The 21272-nt window shown below is 41.0% G+C and overlaps 1 protein-coding gene across 1 annotated transcript; it reads right to left on the bottom strand.

Annotated features, from left to right (window-relative positions):
* Positions 1-2610: 2610 nt before the first annotated feature.
* ABCG2 (ATP binding cassette subfamily G member 2 (Junior blood group)) lies at positions 2611-15491 on the bottom strand. Its single transcript, XM_041411989.1, has 15 exons — positions 15286-15491; positions 13910-13969; positions 13299-13413; positions 12434-12586; positions 11844-12001; positions 11314-11465; positions 10750-10854; positions 9497-9747; positions 7748-7830; positions 6816-6905; positions 6083-6207; positions 5019-5173; positions 4057-4146; positions 3249-3346; positions 2611-2761 (listed from the first exon to the last, which is right to left on the bottom strand). Exons 1-15 carry the CDS (start codon positions 15489-15491, stop codon positions 2611-2613), a joined length of 1992 nt encoding a protein of 663 aa, XP_041267923.1.
* Positions 15492-21272: the final 5781 nt, after the last annotated feature.

Here is a 21272-nt window from a genome sequence, read left to right as displayed (position 1 = left end):
GACCATTAACCTTGGGCTATGAAGGAGGTTCTTGAGAGTCTAATTCTTGTCACAAGGTCAGGCTTTTACAAAGCAATTATTAAGGATCTCCATCGTATCAACATACAGGCACACACACGTACTCAAAGCCTTTTAACCTTGGGGACTCTGGACTCATTTCCCTTCTCTTAATTGTATTTTCCCCCCTGCTTGCGCGGCTTGTAAAATACATGTTTGAGTAATTGTAGGAATGAATGTGTCTCCTGGCTTGTGCAAGAAATTGTAGTTGTAGTTTTACTAATCTGTAGTTGTAGTTGTACTAATCTGCCCCAAACTAAATGGGAGAAACAGATATATCATAGAATAATATAATTTTGGGGTTAGAAGGGACTTTAAAGGTTGCCTATTGCCAACCTTTCACTAGAACATGTAATGTCTGGTGCTAGATAAAAATAGAAAAATAAAATCTTAATTTAAAGCCTATAAAAAAGTGTGACAGAGAAGTCTGACATGACTACTACTGTAATTTATGCCCATGCAACTGAGGTATCAAATTTTATGAGTTTACAGAATGAAGTGTTGGACAGTACTGGAAGAAACATTTCTTTTACGTAAATATGTTCTTATAGATGACCAGCTGCTGAAATAAGTAGTAGAAAGCAAGAAAAGTTTAGGAGTTTTGTGGTAAATATTATCTGTGCAATGTGGTGTCAAAGCCTGTTGAAAATGTGAGTAATTCAACTTAGTTTGATTATTTCCTTTCTCAAAAACCACTGCTATATACTGAAATGATTTTCTTTTATCACTAGAACACAGTCTGTGTGATCATGTTTGTAACTTCTTGAAATTACAAGGACCAGCTGCAATCCAATTGGCTGTAGATTTCTACATTTTAAAATCTGGGATGATTTTCTTTTCTCCAAAGGCAAAACTTCCACTTTCATTTCTTTGTAGTACCAGGACCTGGAGTTCCTGTCAGTTTTTTTGGAATAACCACATAACTGTTATCTCCTCAGTGTTTAAAAAGGGCTTCTGCTTAAAAAGGGCTAAGCTAAAGGTACAGAACACTCTGCCAATTTTTTGTGCTCTGAAGCTTTTATTTTCCCCAGCAGCATGACATCTTACCAACAAAATAATACAATAATTAGTGATCAGATCAACATGAATCCTAATGTCTTATGTATGAAGATGTTAAATTTACAACATCTCTAAGCTGCCCATTCTCGAGGAGTGGTGTAAGTGAAGGCAGAGAGGCCTTGAGAATGTGGAGGATCTGGAGGGCCTGATGTCACTTGGTCTGTTCAGCCTGGAAAAGAAGACACTGAGGGGAGGCTTCAACTCAGTCCACAACTTCTGCATGAGAGAAAGAGTAGGGGCAGGCACTGATCTCTTGTCTGTGTAGACGGTGACAGAACCTGGAGGGTATGGCCTGAAGCTGTATCAGGGAAGTTTTACGCTGAATAGTAGGAAAAGGTTTTTCACCCACAGGGTGTTTGGGTGCTGGAACAGCTCCCCAGGGAAGTGGTCACAGCACCAAGCCGGACAGAGTTCAAGAAGTGTTTGGACAATGCTCTCAGGCACAGGGTGTGACTCTTAAGGATGTCTTGTGCAGGACCAGGAGTTGGACTCGATGATCCTTGTGGTCCCTCCCAGTTCAGGGTATTCTATGTTTCTAAATCTCTTACAGAAATAAGGTTCTGTAAGATTTTTTTGTGGCCCACACAAGCCAGGGCAAACGCTGCAGGAGCAACAACATGAACAGTAACAACCCAAGAAAGAGCTGTAAAGTTGTCTTCTATGCATTTTTATGCATTTACTATGCATAACTCTGCAGATAAAAAAGAGATGAGCTAGCATTGCTGCACATGGCCAGGGAAAAGCTGGCCTGCCAGGAAGGGATTTCTCCAATCTGTGGACTTTTACAAAGGTGCTACCATCCTGTTTAGTCATGCACTTGAAATTGGTCACCATAAAAATTACTAAGAACTACTCATAATAGCAGCACTAATGGGACAGTGAAGATGACTTGCAGTTATGCAGAGGAAATACACTGGCAATGTGAAAAGAGTACCTTTATTTAAAAACACAGTGCTTCTACCACTTGACTGAAGCAAGAAAGGCTTGATGGCATCAATAAGTACATGCTAGAGCAGTAATGATTCCCAAATAGAAAAGGGCACTGGGATGAAAGGGATTTTGTCCCTGTCTCACCTATCCTGTGACCACGTAAGCAGCTGAGATTGTGTTGACAACCATCACTTTAGACTGAATTGCTTTCTGGTGAAGGTAGGTGTTAATTAAAGTATGGAACCACTTTATTTCAGGTTAAGCCACTAAATATTAGATATAGTGTTTGACAAGATCATAGCTAGAACATGCAGAAAGACTGAACAGTCTCTTAAAGAAATTAACAGCTGTACACTTTTTTGTGGCAAAGAGGAGTGAGCCATGCTAGACATTTTGGCAGAGTAAATTAACAGCAAGTATTTACTATACAAGGATGGCATTCATATTGTTGACTTGGGTAATAATTAAAGTACAAAGAAATTTCTCCTTAAAAATAATCAAGTCAGTTCCACAGTCAGTTCAGCAAACTACTCAACAGTGGGAGTTGCATCTTTCCCTCTGGTTTTAAGAGAACTTCTTCATGAAGTGCAGTTTGAGGTAGGCGATGGTAAGGAAGATCAGGGTCATGCAGGCTAGAGCCAGGTGGTTCTGCCACAGGCCCCAGGTGCTCGCATCGATGCCTTGACTCTCCAGATAGTCATCTCCAGTACATATCCTACAGATAAATACACATGGATAAGCTTAGTCACTTAATAAACCACTCAGCAGGATCTAGGAAGATCTCTAGAAGTTGTAATGTGGTTGCATGTGTGTAGTAGGCCAGGCAAACACCAGCAATAGGTCAGTGGTTAATTTTCCGTTTGTAAATTTGCTTTTCTTGTAGCTCCAGTTTCACGTAGGAAGATGAAATGGATTTTGTGAGGCTGTACAATTGTGTGTGTGCATAGCTCTCACTAAATACAGTTTGAAGAAAAGTAAGAAGCATAATGCCAGATATTTCTAGTGTTATAAATACTAAATATGCCAATAAACAAAATGTTCCATGCAGTCAGAATGCAAAAACCCAGTCAAAGGTTCCTTTTCCATGTAAAAACTCAGAGATTCTCTCATCATCAGTGAGTATCTCTGATACTCAGACTGATGTTCTAACACTTCTAAAGCTGCTGATGGTGGGATTCATTTCAGTGTACCAAAATACTTACACCAGGCCTGTCTGTTGATATCTACTGTCACTGCTTAAAACTGTGTTGTTACTGCTGCCACAGAAGTTCAGACCACTCAACTCATTGATCTGTAAAGCCTTTTAAAATAAAAGAAACAATGACAACAGTAATTAGTAGGTAAAGGAGTGATACATTAACAAGACGAGATATAATGCAATTAAAATTCATTCTAAAAATGTGCTGGTATCACTATTATATTTGCCAAATCCCCATTTTTTGGCAAAGTAGCAGAGTTCTTTTTTTCTTTTAAGAGAGGAATGTATATAGCCTGTACGGACCTGGTAAAGCATGCACCACAACAGGCTTCACTACTTCTCCCAGGCCAGACTATTTCTGCACAGGCACAGTAAAGACCAAATTTCTCTGCAAAACATCACTCTGACTTAAATTTTCACAAATTAGGAGAAAAGCTTTAGCCTGACAAGTTTTTGTTTGATTGATGGAAAAGACAAACAGGAGATTTTTACTTTTTTAGGTGGGGATAGCATTGTTCTTTATTTTGAAACATTTCTGTCCAGCTGAAATCCAGTGAATGTAGTAGCTATGTCTCTCATATGAGGTGTTTCCAAATTACAGAAATGAGCTCTTCTAAACAGAAGTTGGTGCTAGTTGATGAGAAGCCCTTCTTGTTTCAAGATACTGCACAACACTCTGAGGTTGTTGTACTTAATTAGCTTTCCTTCTGCTTGTTAGGCCATCAGGTGTGAAGATTTCATTATCATGATTGAAGACATTCCTTTCTAGCAAACCATTTCCAGCTTTGCACACAGGAAATCAGAGCACTTACTGTCATTCCATATCGAGGGATGCTAAAGTATTTGAGCCAAGAGAGCCAGGACATGACGCTTGTGAGATTGACCAGCAACCCAGAGAAAATCTAGAGGCAATGTTTACCAAAAAAAAAAAAAAATTACAAATTACATGCTTTTATCATGTGTCCTTCTCTAGCTCTTGACTTCATTTCTTCAGATAAAAAGGAATGGGAAAGCATTCCTATAGGCCTAGAGGAAGAAACTCTTCCAGCAGAAGAACAAAAGGGAAGGATTTATATGTTACCCAGCTTTGCGCCATAACCTCAGGTCCTTCCCCCAAAACAAGTGACAAGTGACAGTGCTTTCCCCTGTGCAGTAAACCCACGTGCTTCCTGTCCCACATGGGTCCCACATGAACTCTCTGCTGCTCCTCAGAGTGGGACTGCTCTGGGTTTTGCCTGTGTGCCCTGAGTCTGAGGCAGCGTGGATTTTGGCTGTAGGTTCAGCTCTGCCTCATCTAAAGTGCTGGTCTCCTGACTGTGGCTGTGTGTTGCCCAGTTTAACATGCCCAAGGTGGGCTCTGCAGCTGAGAAGGACAGCTGGGCTAGTGGTCTCAGAAAACAGGGGGCTGCATGTCATGTTCTCAGCCAGACACATTTGCCTTTCACAAAGTTAAAGGAGAGAAAATGAAATGTAGCCCTAAGTGGCTTTCCTATGTTCCAGGCAGTTTTCTGTCTGCTAGAGCCACAGAGAAGAAGTTAGAGGAACTCTCCTCCTCACACTCAACCCCCCAGCCCCTCAGTTCTTGTTCTTTCAAAGGACAAATCAGAATATTCCACCCCACAGTATCAGGACACTCAAATCAGACAAATCAGGATATGTTGACCCCAACAGAATTTTGCAGAATTCAGCTTAACTCCATGCTAGTAGGATTTCTGGATTTCAGCATTTCTGGGGTTTCATGATCCAGACTAGAGAACTGAAAATTGTTACTCACAATCATAAAAACAAATGCAACAGTCGTGAGTAGGTTTGCTACAGCGACCACGCTTTGTCCTGCTGCAATGGCAAGTGCCATGGAAGTAGCTGTGTAGGACACCATCATGAGAGTGAACATCATTGTGAAGAAGGCTCCTACTGTTGGTTTCAAACCTTAAAGATCAGAACAAGAAGGATTTCAGAATGATCCTGCTGAAAGCTCTTTCATAAGCTGAACACTATCCTGACATTCCTAGTGTGGCCTGCTTACAAATTATACTTTGTCTGCCAGCACAGGCTGTGTCACTGAGACCCAAGACTGATGTGGTGCTTGTGACAGCCCTTATGTGTCTGTCTTGACAGTGGAAGAGAGGATGAATAAGTAGCATGCCCAAAACTGCAGTAAGACTGAAGATAGTAGAATGTGTAGAAGTACAGTACTTCACACATCCAAAGTAGCTGCAAGTTGTCCATCAGAGGAGAAACTTCTAGTGCACTTCCAAGAGCAGCAGCTGTACATCATTTCACTAGTTTCCAGCAGAGAGGTCTCCTAAAGAACCTAGCAGCCTTGAGGTGGTTATGGATTCAGTAGCAAGGTCTGTTTCTCTCCAGTTTCACAGTTTGAGAGCCTCTTGCTGATGTGGCCTTGTTTCCTATTCCTTAGGGTAAAATCTCAGACCAAAGCCAATAAACTGGTATGAATTCACACAGTATTAAGCTCCTAAAACAAAACCTTTTCTTTTAGGTGTTTTTGCAAGGATCAGAAAAGTATCTTGTAAGAGTCATCAGAAGCCAAGAAGGCCACAGATGAAAAGGAATAAATCAAAACAATGTTGTAAAGGTTATGGCTTCCTTCTAAGGACAGTGGAGATGAGACATGCCACAGATTCTCTGATGAATGCTTTAATCTTTGTGTCTTTTCTGTAGTAAACATGGTGTGCTAAAAGTAAGCTCAGTAGCCAATGCCACGCCTGTGTGGGGATTCAGCTTATATAAATATCCACGTATACATACACATCTATAAGATGCACGTGCCATGATTTATTGGGGGGTTGGAATGAGATTGTAGGAGACCATACTTGCCTAGCATGAAGTAAACTATGCAGGTGAAGATGATGCTGGGCATAGTCCTTATGGGTATTAAATCAGCCAGTAGCTTCGCTATGAAGTATACAGATATTCTGTAGTACCCACTGATATATTCATGTCTGGAACACAGAGACAGGTTCAGCACAATACAAATGTAACCACTAAAAACCAGTTTGATTTTCACCTCTTGACAAATGAATTCTAGCTAAAACTGGAAGAAAATCTTTCATACTTAGGCTAAAATGGAGCTGTCCAGTAAGCCTATACACTATAGAACTGGTAACATTTTCATGTGCAAGTGAACATGGGTATTTGTGCACATAATTTTTAGTAAATTTATGTGTCATGTCATCGAGACAGAGAGCGTAAAGTTTGAATAATTTTCATATTTTATACAGCATAATATGCATAGCTTTAAAGAATCCAGTTAGATGACATTTATTGCCCTCACTAGCAAGTCACAATTTATTAATCAGTGCCAAAACTGAGTATTCAAGGCGTTTTTACCAACTGTGTCAATAATATTACACTCTGAGCCAGCTGTAATCATAGGTACCTTTTGGGGGGTTTGCAGACGACTCACTAGCAGACTAACAGAGTACATTTGCAATGAGCACTATCATTGAAATAATTTGAAAATTCTGCACTAACTGTACTTAAATGACATTTACAGCATGCCATATGGTCTAACAGCAGATTCTGTATCTTTGTTGTATGTTTTACTTACATAAATATCTTCTTTTCCACAACAAAGAGTTCAAGAGCTGAGACGCTGCTGAAACACTGGTTAGTGGTGAGAAAGAACATTGCACCCACTCTGCAAAATAGCAGTACAGTGAGCCATTAAAATGGGATGTAAATGTAGTGTTTCCACAATAGAGTACATAAATCTACTTGCAAGGCCTGAAGTTTGGCAGTATTTGACCTTCCATCCCAAAATCCATGGGAAAAGTCATGGCTATGAGTCTGAATATGTAACAAGCCTGACCTAGATGTAGTACAGTCATTATTTGGTTTTGGCATGCAATGATAGCACATTATCTGATGTGGTCAAAATATAGAAAATCAACTGAGTTTTGTTTTGAGGGGCTGTGGTTTGTTTTTTTCCTTTATGTAATTTCCTGACACGTTAAAGATTCTCAGATGGTGAGGCATTTGTCTGCTGCAAACAGAGAGGAACCAAATAAACAGTGTGAGAAGTAGTTTTCACCTTTTCCACAAAAATTTAAATTTCCTACTCAATTTAAAACTGGGCTGTTTTTAAACAAATGCTATGAAATCTTAGGGGATTAAGAACCCAGAGGTTTCATAGTGGCCAACTCATGTATCAGGTCAGGTACATACAGCTGTCAAAATTATACAGAGCAGCATAATTTGAAAATCTCTTACTGCTGGTAAATTCAAGCATGAAATTCAAGATAGAAACAGTTGAAGATTACAGCTTTAGTTACCTAGGTTTATGTAGCCACAAGTCTGTATATTTTAATGCTCTCAGTTTTGCCAGGACTTTGCTAGAGGAACAAAATCACATCCTCACTTCCAAGTCACACAGGCTTGGCCTTACTGATGTGAAGGGAAGCATTTGCTTTAAAGAGGTATTAAGCCCCTTTAAAGGGAGCTTTATCAAATTTTGAATATCCATTACCTAGACTGACTGACCTGTTCTGTAGTCCAGCAGAGTTATCTTCAAGTCCAAAGTAGATGGCGCCTACAACCAGTCCCAGAATAGCTGTAATACAAAGCTAAATGGGAAAAAGAGAAAAGAGAGGGAAAGTATCATTCTCATTGCTTCAAAGGTTTTCTTGACTGCAAGGGTGAGGATGACAGTTTATTTTCATGCTCCACAGTGTGTAATTCCTGGGCTCTATCATACATCTTACTCATAGGATTGTTTCTAATGAGATGCTACAACAGGTCTGCAGATATGCTGATATTTACAGTCGCTAACTATTTAAATAGCAGAGATAACAGCTGCCAAAAGGATGCCACTTAAAAGACTGAAGTGTCTGAATCACACTTTTTAAATGCTAAATGCAAATGACAAAAAAAAAAAAACCTCAGGAAAACAATGGTATCAGGCAGTTCTGTCACTTTTAAGACTGAGCAATGCATGAGTCTTCACAACCTAAACTACTTAATCCTGTTACTCTCTTGCTAAGATCCTGCTGAAAGGAGCAAATGTCAGGGATAATTCAGCTCCTGAGCCAGCTGCAGTGGAAAGCAGGGATCATTTCAAGACCAATTTGGAGCAGATTAATGAAAAAAGGCCTAATAATCCATGGACCCCTAAAAGAATGCTGGACAAATCCACCCCTAATGAAGGTGGGGAGATAAAAACGTGTGAGAAACTTGTGAGAAACAAGTCAGGACCATTAACCTTGGGCTATGAAGGAGGTTCTTGAGAGTCTAATTCTTGTCACAAGGTCAGGCTTTTACAAAGCAATTATTAAGGATCTCCATCGTATCAACATACAGGCACACACACATACTCAGAGCCTTTTAATCTCCGGGAATCTGGACTTGTTTTACCTCCACACCGGCCATTTATTCACTCATTATATAAAACATGATGAAGATAATTTATACCCCTGGCTACAGGCCAACTTTTCCATTGGCCTCTCCTGAATTGCTGAGAATTGCAGTGGGAGTTTTGGTGGTGCTGCGGCTGCAGAGTTTGGCCCATGAATTAGGGGATTCCTGAGGATTAGTCGCTCTGCAGAGGCCAGCCGGACATTCTTCAATTTTGAAATCAATGTGCAGCTCAACACTTTTGGTTCTGATTCTTCAGAAAAAGCAGCACTAACAGAGCCACTGAGTATCTTTCATGGTGGGTGCTGAACCCCACTGTGGACTTCATGGCATCTTATCCAGAAGACATCATCACCAATATGAACAGGCAAATAACCAAACAGCACACGCATTATGAGTCTGCAAAAATATTTTTGCACTTCAGCCAACTTCCAGCACTTCATTTTGTGCTGAAGCTTAATGAAGTATGCAAATGCAGTCTGTTAACTTTTCCTGGTGGGGGAGAGAATTTGAGGCCAAACCCCACAGTGCCAAGCCTGGACAATTAGAGTCAAATCTGAAGAATATTCTTGACCAAACGTGTGAAACTTCTTGGGACATAATGTGCTCCTGGCTGGGAGCAGCAGAATACCCTGCTGGGACAGGTCTTGCCTCCCAAAGTCTTTCAGCAGTCCAAAATTAATTACTGACCAGTCCCGCATTTGGGAGCATTCAGGACACCTTTTATCCCCAGATTCCTAGACTTTGAGCACTCTTTCTTCAGATGCATACTGCAGTCAAGATATCAAGAGGCAAAACCATCCCAGTGACTTATCTAATAATCCAGGCGCCAAATAAATTTGACATATACCACAAAACTATAGATACAAATAATCTTACCTGAGCTATGGAAGCCTGAGGGTTTCCTATCAGGTTTTTAAATGCGCGCCTGGACACCCATTTCAGCTGGTGGAGGAAGGAATTGGCATATGTGATTTGCCGGAAAAGTCCTTTGGTTTTCTTTTTATTTCCTGAAGAAATGCTCTCTAAATGTTCTTTTGTTTCTCGGTAGTAAGCAGAGTTGGAGTATTTTACTGCTAATTGCTCAGCCAAGGTTTTATCATATTCAGAGCGTTCTTCAGTGCTATCTGCTGGAAAGATTAAACCAGAAGAATTAAGATGTACATGTAGTTCCAGTGATTCGCTGCACTCAGTCCCATAGCAGACAGTTCAAACGAGTTTGTATAACTAAGACAAAACATCTGTGTTTGTCTGTGCAACCTGTCCCACAGGCAGCAGTCTCTCAGCTCTCTGACCAGGCAAACGCTTTTCTGCCCAGGGAGTTGCAACTTGGCAGCAACATGGCTTTTAATCAAAAAGTGATTTTTACATCCCCTTTACCTCCAAAGGTTTCTAGTAAGTGATCTGTTTCACAGATAATGACATAATCCTGGACTTCTCAGACTTTTAGATCCAGGTAATTCTGTGTGTGTCTACTATGGTCATGTATAAATTTCAGCTGGACTTCCTTTTTTTCTTGACTGTGGTACAGTGTGAGCTTTTGCAATGACAGATATAATGTGTCATATCTGCCAGCTATAATATATGCTAGACCCTGATCAGAGCATTTTTGTAAAATGATGGCTGCTCCTTTGGTAAAGGTATAGTGAAACTATGGTTGGGCCCTCAGCAAATTCATTGCTTCATTTGCCTTTTTACTCCTTTGAAAAGACGGTAAACTATTACTGAGTGGCAGCAGAAAAGTATGAGAAAGCATGCTCCAAAAAATAGGTAAGAGCTGATTTGTTAATCTGGTGATAATTTCTGCCTTAGCACAGCTTCAGGGAAACATCAAATGAACAGTGGTACCCTATGTCTACCCCTTCCCACCCTGCTCAGAGGAAGGAAAACAGTAATTTCTTAACAGAAAAGTTGTTACGTTAGGTAAAATAGTCAAGTGATAACTGCATCAAATTATGTCCTTAACACGAAAAATAATCCTGGTTTATCATCTCTGCTTCTGCAGAATTTCAGCTGGTTTGCCTTGAAGATGAAAGAAACTCTTTCTGTGTGCTGACAGTTACCAAAACAGTTTATTAAATTCTCATTCCCACACATGTTAGGATAACTCGGCTCAGCTCTGAGTTTCATACCTGTGTTACTTTCACCAGCCTTGTTCATTGCCACGGCGGTGGAGTCTCCATTGATGACGTCCAGGAAAAAATCGGCAGGGTTGTTGTAGGGCTCGCACTGGTAGCCTGTGATGACAGTGACACTGTGGTGACAGTGTTGTGAGCCCTGGGTGGGGTTGTGTGACTGGCCAAGGACTGTGCTTGGCTGTCAAGAGCACAGCCACACATCCTGCCCATGGAGCAGCCTGCACCAAAGGCATGGCAGCCTTTGGAAAGTCCATGCTTTCCTGAGGGATGAGTGGCACTACTGGGCAGCACCGTCAGCAAAAGCCAGGTGACAGCTGGCAGCATGCCCTTCCCAGCCCTAGCCCAGGCTTTCTCTAATTAAGATGTACCCTGAACAGCTCATCCAAATCCACATGTGGGTCAAGAGGAGAAACACACAGAGAAATGGGTTAAAATACTGTTAAGCCTATTAAAACATTGGGCTTGTTTGTACACGCCACGTCCAATTCTGGCCCAGAGCTATTGGCATTTCACTGGAGTTGGTGCAAACCAAAGTTTGGCCCCACTGGAAGTGCTCACCAATGGACTGAAAGTACTCGATGGCATGCTGGGCCAGCCCATGGTACAGCACTCTCCCTGCAGCCAGCAGTGTCAGAGTGTCAAACAGTCGGAATATGGAGTATCGAGGCTGGTGGATGGAGAAGATGATTGTCCTTCCTTGTTTTGACATCCTGAATGTGAAGAATGACAAAAATGCCAGCTTTGCAAGTTGATTTAGTGTTCAGATAAGAGCATTTGAAAGTTCAGTTAAGTCTTGATGAAGTCTGATTAACTTGGCATGCGAGAGAAGGAAGAAGAAAGGGAGGAAAAAAGAAAAAGAAAATATTTAGGCCATATTTACAATGTCTGTATGAGAAAAGAATTCTCACTTTGGAGAGAGAGAATTCATTCAGTTTTTTTCCTACCCCACTCACATCCTTGGCTCAGTAGTAAATAATTACATGTCTGAATTCCCTGTTTGCTCATTCGAACTGTAATTCGAGTACAATACAACTGAAGTTTAGCAGAGTGGAGTGCTGAGAACAGGAAGCTGTTTCTAAGGCCACCACCTTTTCAGTAGCATTAGGACAGCATTAGCAGTGCTGGCATCAAGTCCCGTGGTTGGCTCATCCAAAAACAAGACGGCAGGATCCGTGATGAGCTCCATCCCAATATTGGTCCTTTTCCGCTCTCCTCCAGACACCCCACGAGAGAACTGGGTACCAACCTAACAAAAAAAACCATGAAACATGTCTTGTTTGGCCCAAGGAGAAATCCTTGAGCAAACAGTATCGTACCCACATGGCAGTATTTGGGGAGAGTTATAAGGAATTCTGGCCCTACACTCAGAAGCAGATGTAAATGTTATCTCACAAACAGCCTTGTTCTTAATATTAATATTACTTGAGGTCTTGTCTTTTTCTCCAACCACTAAATTTCCCTTTCACCTTTGCCTTTCCCTTTCTTTTTCCCTGCAATGTAGTACCATACGGCAGCATCAGCACAGTCTGTACAGGTCTCCATACAGAAATGTCACTAATTATTGTATTACTGAAACATCCTGTTGAAATTTACTTTCTTTAAAACCTGCCATGATGAGTCATTTGATTAATTAATAAACCACTTACTACATTTTAAGTAACACGTTTACAGGCCTTACCTTGGAATCTGCAACTTTGCTCAAACCCAGTTCCTTGATGATCTGATTCACTCGTTCATTTTTTTCCTCTTCCTTCACTGACTTTGGCAAGCGGAGTGCTGCTGAGAACTTCAGATTCTCTCTTACAGTCAGGGTTCCCATGACCACATCATCCTTCATTTAAAAAAAGGGTAGATACTTGGTGGTTGCTCAGCAGTTTCTATTTATTCCTCTGAGAACTGTTTCTACCTATGTTTTATGCTGTCCTTGCATGCAGAGGGACAATAGCAGCAGCCAGAACATGCAGTAAGGCACATCTTCAATGCTTGTGTCATAGAAGAGTTTGGATTTCATGCACATAATTATATTTGCCTTAATTCATAAAGCAATGCCACATAGGAACAGCCTCCATCATGCATGATAACTAAGTATTAAAAACAGTCCCTTATGTATTCTTACCTTATTCAGGTTTCTGGAGGTGTTGAGGGACTCAGGGGCTGAAGGGACCTAAGGAGCAGCTACAGCTCAGGTCATTATCACAGTGTGTCTGCCCGTGCAGCCTCAGCCCACCGCAGGTGAGAACAGGGAGAAAAGAGGGAACGTAAAGAGAGGTTGGGTTCATGGGGGGGAGGGTGAAGGTGTTCCAAACTTGTTTTGTCAAAGGAGGAAGGAGGGGAGGTCTTTAGATGCCATCTACTTGTCTCTTGCAAAGGGAATCTGTCAGTTGTGGGAAGTTGAGATTTACATGTTGTTTGAGAGACTACCTTTCTCTAACATGTTGACAGTAATTTTAATCAGTTTTCCTTGATTTTTGGATGAAGGCAAGGTATTTGCAACACAGCAGCAACTTCTTACAATAGAATCCACAGTGATAAAAATTACTTACCTGTACTACATACCCAGAGGTACATTTAAAGTTGGCAGGCTGAGGAGCTCCATTGATCAAAATGTCACCAGAGAGCCCACAGGGATCCTTTCTTGCAGCCAAAATGTCCAGTAGCCTAAAGGAGAAGTTGGTTACTTTGTCAGATGAACACTCAGGAGGCGAAGCTCTCTGAACCGCAAACCCAGCTCATGGAACAAACAGCTACATAAAAGCAGATCACATTAAATGTCTGCAATCTAGAAAACCCCCAGCAACTTTCAAGGACTGAGTTTCTTTTGTCCTGGCTTCCTAAGGAAATGAGATCCATGCAGGTCCATGTCAATTTTTTCAATAATTTGAGTTTACCCTCAGATTGGTTACACATTAGCAGAATGGTGTGTAAGGGGTGACTGTCAGTAAAGTGTGGACTAAAACTGTATTTCACCTTTCTTATATAATCTGACTGTCTTTTGGAATGCAAGTATTTCTCAGAAAACATTGAGACTTGCACAGTCCTAAATAAAAACTCAATCTTTCGCTCTTTGCTGAAAGAGAAGTCCACTACTGCTAAATGTGTACAATGTCATTTTCCCCTTGGTGTAATTTCTGTGGAAGGCAAAGGGAGCACTTACGAAGATTTACCACTGCCTGTGGGTCCCAAAATTGCATTCAGTCCTGGTTTCATGATGCCACTGTAAGACAAAATGGATAAGTTTTACCAAATAGTTAGGGTGGAGTTATTTCTTTGCCTGTTTAAACTGGCAGGCCAGTGTAACTTATCCGTACAACTACTTTCTGCAGGCCATTAATTTTGGAATTAATGAGGCTACCTAATCATAAGAAATATTTAAGATCAGACTTCACCTTAACTTTCTCTTCCTAATTCAGGAAAAACTAATAATTATATAATGAAGACAGAACAGAAACATTACTAAAATGTAGCAAAATCTGCACATGTATTTTTACCACATGGATCTCTACAAGAGAAGCACGCACTTGCTTTAACTATACTCAGTTCTAAAGGTATTATTCTCTCAACAGAAAGAATAATAGTCCCTGCAGGCAGAATAAACTAGGGATTTATCTGCACTTAAAATGCAATTGATAGTTTCTCTGTATCTGACATTAAAGCCCCATGAAATTCAAAAGCCAGATGGAAAATGTCATAAATGACCCATGTGAGTCAACTGAGGTACCACAACACATGGCTTTTGAGGAAAGCAATAAAGCCTTTAAGAGCTCATGTTTAGTGGAAATTCCCTGGGCAAAGAGTAGGATAGACAGAGCTACACAAAAGGGTGAATATTTATGATAGAATTTTGAGTTAGGGAGCTGAAAGTCATGGGTGACTTGGAATGGCATATTGTATGCCAGTGCCTTGCCACTGAGTTTAACTACTGAACTGTGAATGGGCAAGTTTTATTCACTGATTATTGAATAAAGGCCATAGTGACATGACTGCTTTACTTCAGTAATGCTCACTGTTGGGGAAAAAACACAAAACAACTCAACAAAAAAAAGCCAAAACTCCAGAAACCTTTACATCTCTTCAAAGTTAACCTAACCCTCACTTATATTAATGTGTTCAATGTTTTAACTCCTCAAAAAATTAACCTTTCCCAAGGCCACTTAAGGGAAGGAGGCAACCACAAAGGACAGGCTGCTAGTATCTTAGCTAAATACCCTGGCATTTTGGGAGAATTGCCAGGGAGTGTAGGAGCAAGCAGAGCTGGCTGGTGTGCCCAGTGCTGTTAGAACCCAGGAGGACTGTATCCCCAGGACCAAGGCAAGTGTGCTCTCTGATGTACGGGCTCAGCCCAGGGACTGAGGCTTAAGCATCTGGGCTTAAGCACAGCTGACAGCAAACATGAAGCAACCACACATACAAATAATTTTTCTAAATCTTGGTCTGCATATTGTGCTGAATGTCTCAGTGACATGAGTGAAGTCAACCCTCTGGACAGAAATAAAATTTACATGTACTCTAAACAGATGTTTAAATACATACTTGACATCTCTCAAAACTTCTTTTTTAGTGTTTTTTCGGAAACTCAGGAACCCATTCTTTGTCTTCACATGGTAGCAGATGTTGTGGAAGGTGAGCACACTTCCTACCCTTCCAGCCAAATCTGGCAAGGGCTGCATTCTACTGGGAATGCCAGTTGCACTGGATTCTGACATCTGAATACATAGGTGTGGCTGGTCTTCTTCCATCTTTCCTCTGGACATGAAACACAGGAAAGAGAAGATTTGGTTAGGTATGAAGAGGAAAGGTGTGTCTTTTGGGCTCAGTGTTTGGCACGGGACCCATGGTGGGCCTGGAAGAGGCCCATCTAGGAGTATCTCTTATGGATAGGAAGGTTGGGTCCTGTGGGTTCAGACCTGGAGATGACACGAAGCTGATGAGGGTCTGCCAGAGGCAGGGAGAGAGAAGAGTTTCCCTCCCTGATGGTCTGCTGGGGAGGGCTGACCTTGGGAGATCACAGCTGCCCACCCAGCTGCCCTGAGGTGCATATCTACTCTGGCACCTGGACTTCCTTCTCTAGGGTCTGTTTTCTCCCAGATTTTCTCACTCCTCTCTCACAGTTGCTGAACAACATCTTTTGCCCTTTCTTACATGTGTCCAGAGAAGCTTTATCAGCATCACTGACACACTCAGCTTTGCCTCAGCAGCTGGAAGTGGCTGTGTCTGCCACAGCACAACCCCAGAAGCCTTTCCCACATAATACTCCCCCTCCAACTACCCCTCAGCAGCAGCACCTGGCCACAGGCAGCAACCGTTCTATTAATCTAAATAATTTTGCAAAGGATATAGCAACATAGAAACTGACACTGCTGCCAAGTAGTTCTCTCCCTTGGGTTTAATTTCCATGTGAAAACTAGAAGGTTGTTGTGGAATAATTAAAGTTATCTCACCTCCCTCATCAGCCAGGCTTCTGCCTGTGGACCATCCACCTGCACAGTGGAGCATCCCTGGCTGTCCCCATGCATGCAGACTTTTGTCCCCTTTGTTCTTCTTTAAGCGTCATCTAGGAGAGAGGTAGGGTCTGGCCTCTCTATACAACATGTTGACTCATCAGAGTCTAATTACTTTAAACATGACTATGGGAAATGTTAGCAATGCAATAGTTCATGGGAATCAAGAGGGTAGATGATCAGCTGGGAGCTCTGGGGTGGCCAGTCCCCTACCTCAGCATAGTTGCACTGCTTACAGCAAGAAAGGAGGCAAATTATGACACAGTTTCAGACATGCTGAATGAATTTGAGAGCCATTAGTAAAAAGAGCCTTGGAAAAGAAAAGAAAAGAAAAGAAAAGAAAAGAAAAGAAAAGAAAAGAAAAGAAAGAAAAGCCATTTAATCCAACAGGCTCATATGGTCACATAAAAATCCAAACCCTTATCTTCTCAGTTTGCTAAGGATTCTTGACAGACAACTGAGCTCTCCTTGGTGGCTATCAGCACAGTGAAACCTCTGGAAGCTCAACATTCAGAAACCAGCCTATCTCCACATAAAGGCTGCTTCATCTGTCTCCCAGTGGTACTATCTCAAATCTAGCCCAAGATTGCCTCTTCTGAGAAAGTTGCAGTCTTCTGTGCTGACAAAAATATAAGGTCTTAATGTTTTAGTGGCCAGTTATCTTGGCCCAGTGCAAAGAAACCACGTTTGAAATGTAATTACAATGGATCTACCTTTAATTTTAGCTAAAATGCATTTTGAATAAGCTGAACATCAATCAAATGTGCAACATTTAAAATATAGAGGCCTTTTACTGATAAAGTGCATACACTTTCACTGGTGCCAGAGCAGATTTACCTGCCTGGAGGAGGACAGGTAATTTTTCTGTCTATTTGTCCTGCAGTTTCTGGATTAATATGTCTGGACATCAATTACTGCATTTTGAAAGGATGCTTTGGTAAATTAGAGATGTGCACTCAGAACTGCAGTGGGAACTTGTCACTTAAGAGTCTCACCAAGTGCTGAGCAGATATTTGCTGAGTTAGGTATGAAAGAATCAACCACAGGGGTAACACCACATGTAGGCATTAGAAAATCCCTTGAGCTGTTGGATAGTGCTGAGCCAAGCAGCACAAAGTGAGTGCAGAAGTCAGGACACAGTGTGACTATGACCTTGACATATCACTACATAGATAAGGTATTTGGTCAGTATTTTGCTTGGTCACATTTTTTTCTCACCTTAATATTTCAATATTCCAAATACAACTTTATGAGCAAATGAGGAAAAAAAAAGAGGTAGAGTTTGACCTCAAACATAATCAACAGAATGGTTACATTGTTCTTTGTTTAATTTGATTTTGTTGGTTTTTGGTCTTTTTCTCCAAAGACCAGCATAAAAACCTAGCTCAGCACTTGCACTGAAATTTCTGAAATGCTCTTCAGGAAACAAACATTATTTTTTTAGGAATTAAAGAAATTAATTTTTCCAGACTGAACTAGACAGGTAGACAATAAACAGAGAATCAGAAACTGTTTTCACAAGTAAAGGATCATACTGCTTTTACAGTGTCATTCCTAAGAACAGACAGTCTGTCATAGTCAAATTTAATCTATCAATCAAGATAGGATGAGATTGCACACTTTCTTGCACAAATGTATGTAGAAGCTATATAATTAAATCAGGTATGGGAAGAATTACATATATCCATAGCAAACAGTCTTTCAATGGCTATTTAATAAAGCTGTCAGCAGGAAACTTCCAGTTCAGGAAGGCTTGATAATCCAAATTTCCAGAGAAAAACAACATTCTTTGCTATTGTCCCTTGGGAAAGCATTAACTACTGGGAGCTGGGAGCAGAGGCAGGATTCAGGTCTCACTGGATCTATGGTTTAAGTTGTCACTGCCCTTTCTGGCTGCAGGGTGCTTGTGCCACTTGCAGGGAGAGGGTGGGGTGCAGCAGGTGGAACGCCTGGTACATGGATTTACCAATGTTCTCTTCCTCTCTTCAGAAAAAAAAAATGTATTGGTGGGGACATGCCATTTATCAAAGTAAAAAACTCCATCTATTTCAAATGTTACATTAATACTGAAAATAGCATTTCACACTTTCAGAGGTACTAGAATTTATTTCAGAAAGAAATTGCAGAATGCTCATTCACTTAGAGCTGGTGTGGTTATTTCTGCTGTATAAAATCTGTATTCTGCTCTCTTCTGAAAGGGACATAACCACTGCAAGATCTCCACCACAGCAGCTCCTTGGGCTGGCAGAATGACAGGGCTCCGGACATGTTGGTGGGAAAGGGTTTGGGGAAGTCCCAAATTCCTGCTTCTCCCTCACAGCAGATCTGGCACCAACACGAGATTGGGTCAGCAGTGACTTTGCCTGGGTGATCCATGGAAACCTCTGAGAGTGGCCATTTGGATTTCAGCTAACAGTGCGCTGGGAGAAGATTAAGTGTAAACAGTAGAAATGATGCACACATGCTAAAATTAGGCATTTGATTTGATTTGCTTTTTTCAATGCCTCTTTTTTGCTGCGGTGTAAAAAGCTGCAGTGAGATAATCAGTTTGGTATTTCACAAAACAATTTCCCATTTCTGATCTAGCAATAAACTTCATCAGAGGAACAGAGGGTCCTGCTCATTCACAGCTAATATAATTGTTAGCTGCTTGCAATTGCTCCTCAGAAATTGAATTTTTAAAATATTGCAGATTCTATCTGTTTAAACATAATTCTTTAACTTTAATGTGACATACAATGTGAAACTTTCTTAGTCAGAACTTGTTCAGAAAAAAGAAACAACCACTATGAATGTTAATCAAATCAATTTCTATGCAAATTTTAAATTAAGTTTCTCAGATTTCATTGTCATTGGCTTACAAATATTTATTTTAGATCAGAAATGAGCATGAGATTCTATAACAACATGTACCTCCAGCTGTATTCAGAAGTATTTGTTAACCTCAATAAATTGTTTCATATTCTCATCATATCAGCCCTGAGTATAGTATACTTTGCATCAGCAGAATAAAAAATTTATAAGCTCTCTGGAAATTTTGCAAATTTTATTTGTTTTGCCAAATAGTTTTGAAATATTTATATTGCCACTGATTTCAGCATAATTTCAGTTCAGGTCTAATAGAAAATAATTTTCTTCAGAGATATGTAGTCTCAGAAAATTTTACCAGGAGACAAAGTACTGGATCTAGAGATTTAACCTTTTATTAATGGCAAAAATGAAACTACTTTCTTTAAAACAAACAAGAAATCTCTTTGCCCACTGTTTCAATGAAGATAAAATGAAGGTCTCAGTACAGTAATTTTCCTGAGTATTCTTTTGAGACTTGTAAAGTACAAAGTCTCATTTTTCCTACACACACAAAAGGGAACTAAACAAAACCATCAAACAACAACAAAATGTGCTACAAAGTTCAGTTGATTCAAACATGCTTGAACCACAACAAAGTAGTGTCTTTCAAACAGTTACAGTAAACGTATTTGTGTCCTTTAAGATACATTGTTTATATAAAAAGCTAAGGAACATTTATTCCTGTCAGTCTTCCTGCAAAGCTTTTGGCACCAGAAGGATTTGCAGTTCAAATAGAAGGGGGAAAAAAAACCCAAAAAAAAAACAAACAAAAAAAAACACCCCACAATGAAGAACAATACTATAGGAGGGGTAGTAAAATAGCAAATAGCAAAAGTCAGATGTGCATTTTTGAAAATCCAGGCAGTAACTCAATAGATTTTATCTCTGTAGAGAATAAGCATTGAAGTTACTTAAGGAGGAGAGTTTTAGAGACACAAGCAGCTTTCAGCATAACTTTCTAAAGGAAGCTGCCCTAAACCCTGATTAAAGACAGTCTTTTTCTTTTTTTCTGGATACTTGAACATGCCAGAGAAACCACAGTTAAGTGTGATATTATTTCTCTTATTTTAGTGGGTACAAAATTAAGTTTTGCAGCCTGCAAGATGAAACAGTACTGTATGTGCATGTTGGACTTTCGATATATATATATAAATTCACAGAAGCTGTAACCTTTCGATATATATAAATTCACAGAACCTTTTCTCCCCTCCTTCTTTAGCCATTTCCACATTAGGGATGTGGACCAACCAGAAAATGGCTGTGGGGATGCAAAGGAACCAGGACCATACATTCCTCTTTCTCAGGAACGTGTGCAGGAAATTAAAACCATTTGAGTAAATGAGGATAATGCGATTGAGGCAATCTATAAGTTAATTGCCAGCCTATTTACTGCGGATTTGTAATCTACCTTGCATGAAAAGAGCCCTGTGTATTATGCGGACCAAGCAAGCAGTGCACAGGTGCACATAGGCATTTGCATGCGTATTAACTTGCATGAGGGAGCACCGAGAACAGCAGCTCCCGCAAAATTTTCTCATTTTTCACCTTTTTATGCCTTGACACTTCCCCACCCCACCTTTTATAACGCATATTTGCATTGATTTCTTGCCTTCCCCTTGAAAAGCTGGGAGAAGGCAGGTGAGCGTTTTGCTGTGGTTTCCTTGGGTATTGGAGAAAAGCAGCTGCTGAATATCATTCCATAGCAATGGCAGTGCAAGCAATTCATGGACCAGGGAGCAAGCCACTACACCGAGCCAAATCTGTCTGAGTAAAAGGGTTGAACTGCTGCTACTAACTCACCAGCAGCAGGTCCGGGTCGGCGCTGCAGGGCTGCTGAGGAGGTGGCAGAGGCACTGGGAAGGATGCAGGATCCAGGGAAGGGAGGAGGGTGGCACAGCTCCGACGGCTCGCTCAGCTCGCAGGGCTGGGCAGTGCCACATCTGCTGCAGGACGAGCTGGCAGCTAGGTTCCCTGCACTCAGTCACCCCGGGGAGTCTCCACCCTCTCCTTCTGTGGGGAGGGCAGGGCCAGGGCGAGCCGCTGTTTTACCTCTTCTCCTTTTAGCCGACCAACTCGTAAGCTGCCACAACCCAACCACGCCTATAGCTGTGACACTATGAGTGAAAGAGAGCATCTCCACCTGCCCAGGCTTGCAGCCATGAACAGGGC

Source organism: Onychostruthus taczanowskii, unplaced genomic scaffold (genome assembly GCF_017590055.1).
Source record: "Onychostruthus taczanowskii isolate IOZ18803 unplaced genomic scaffold, ASM1759005v1 scaffold38, whole genome shotgun sequence".
Lineage (NCBI taxonomy): Eukaryota > Metazoa > Chordata > Aves > Passeriformes > Passeridae > Onychostruthus > Onychostruthus taczanowskii.
Note: the sequence above shows the minus strand (reverse complement) of the source record. Positions and strands in the feature narration are given on the sequence as shown.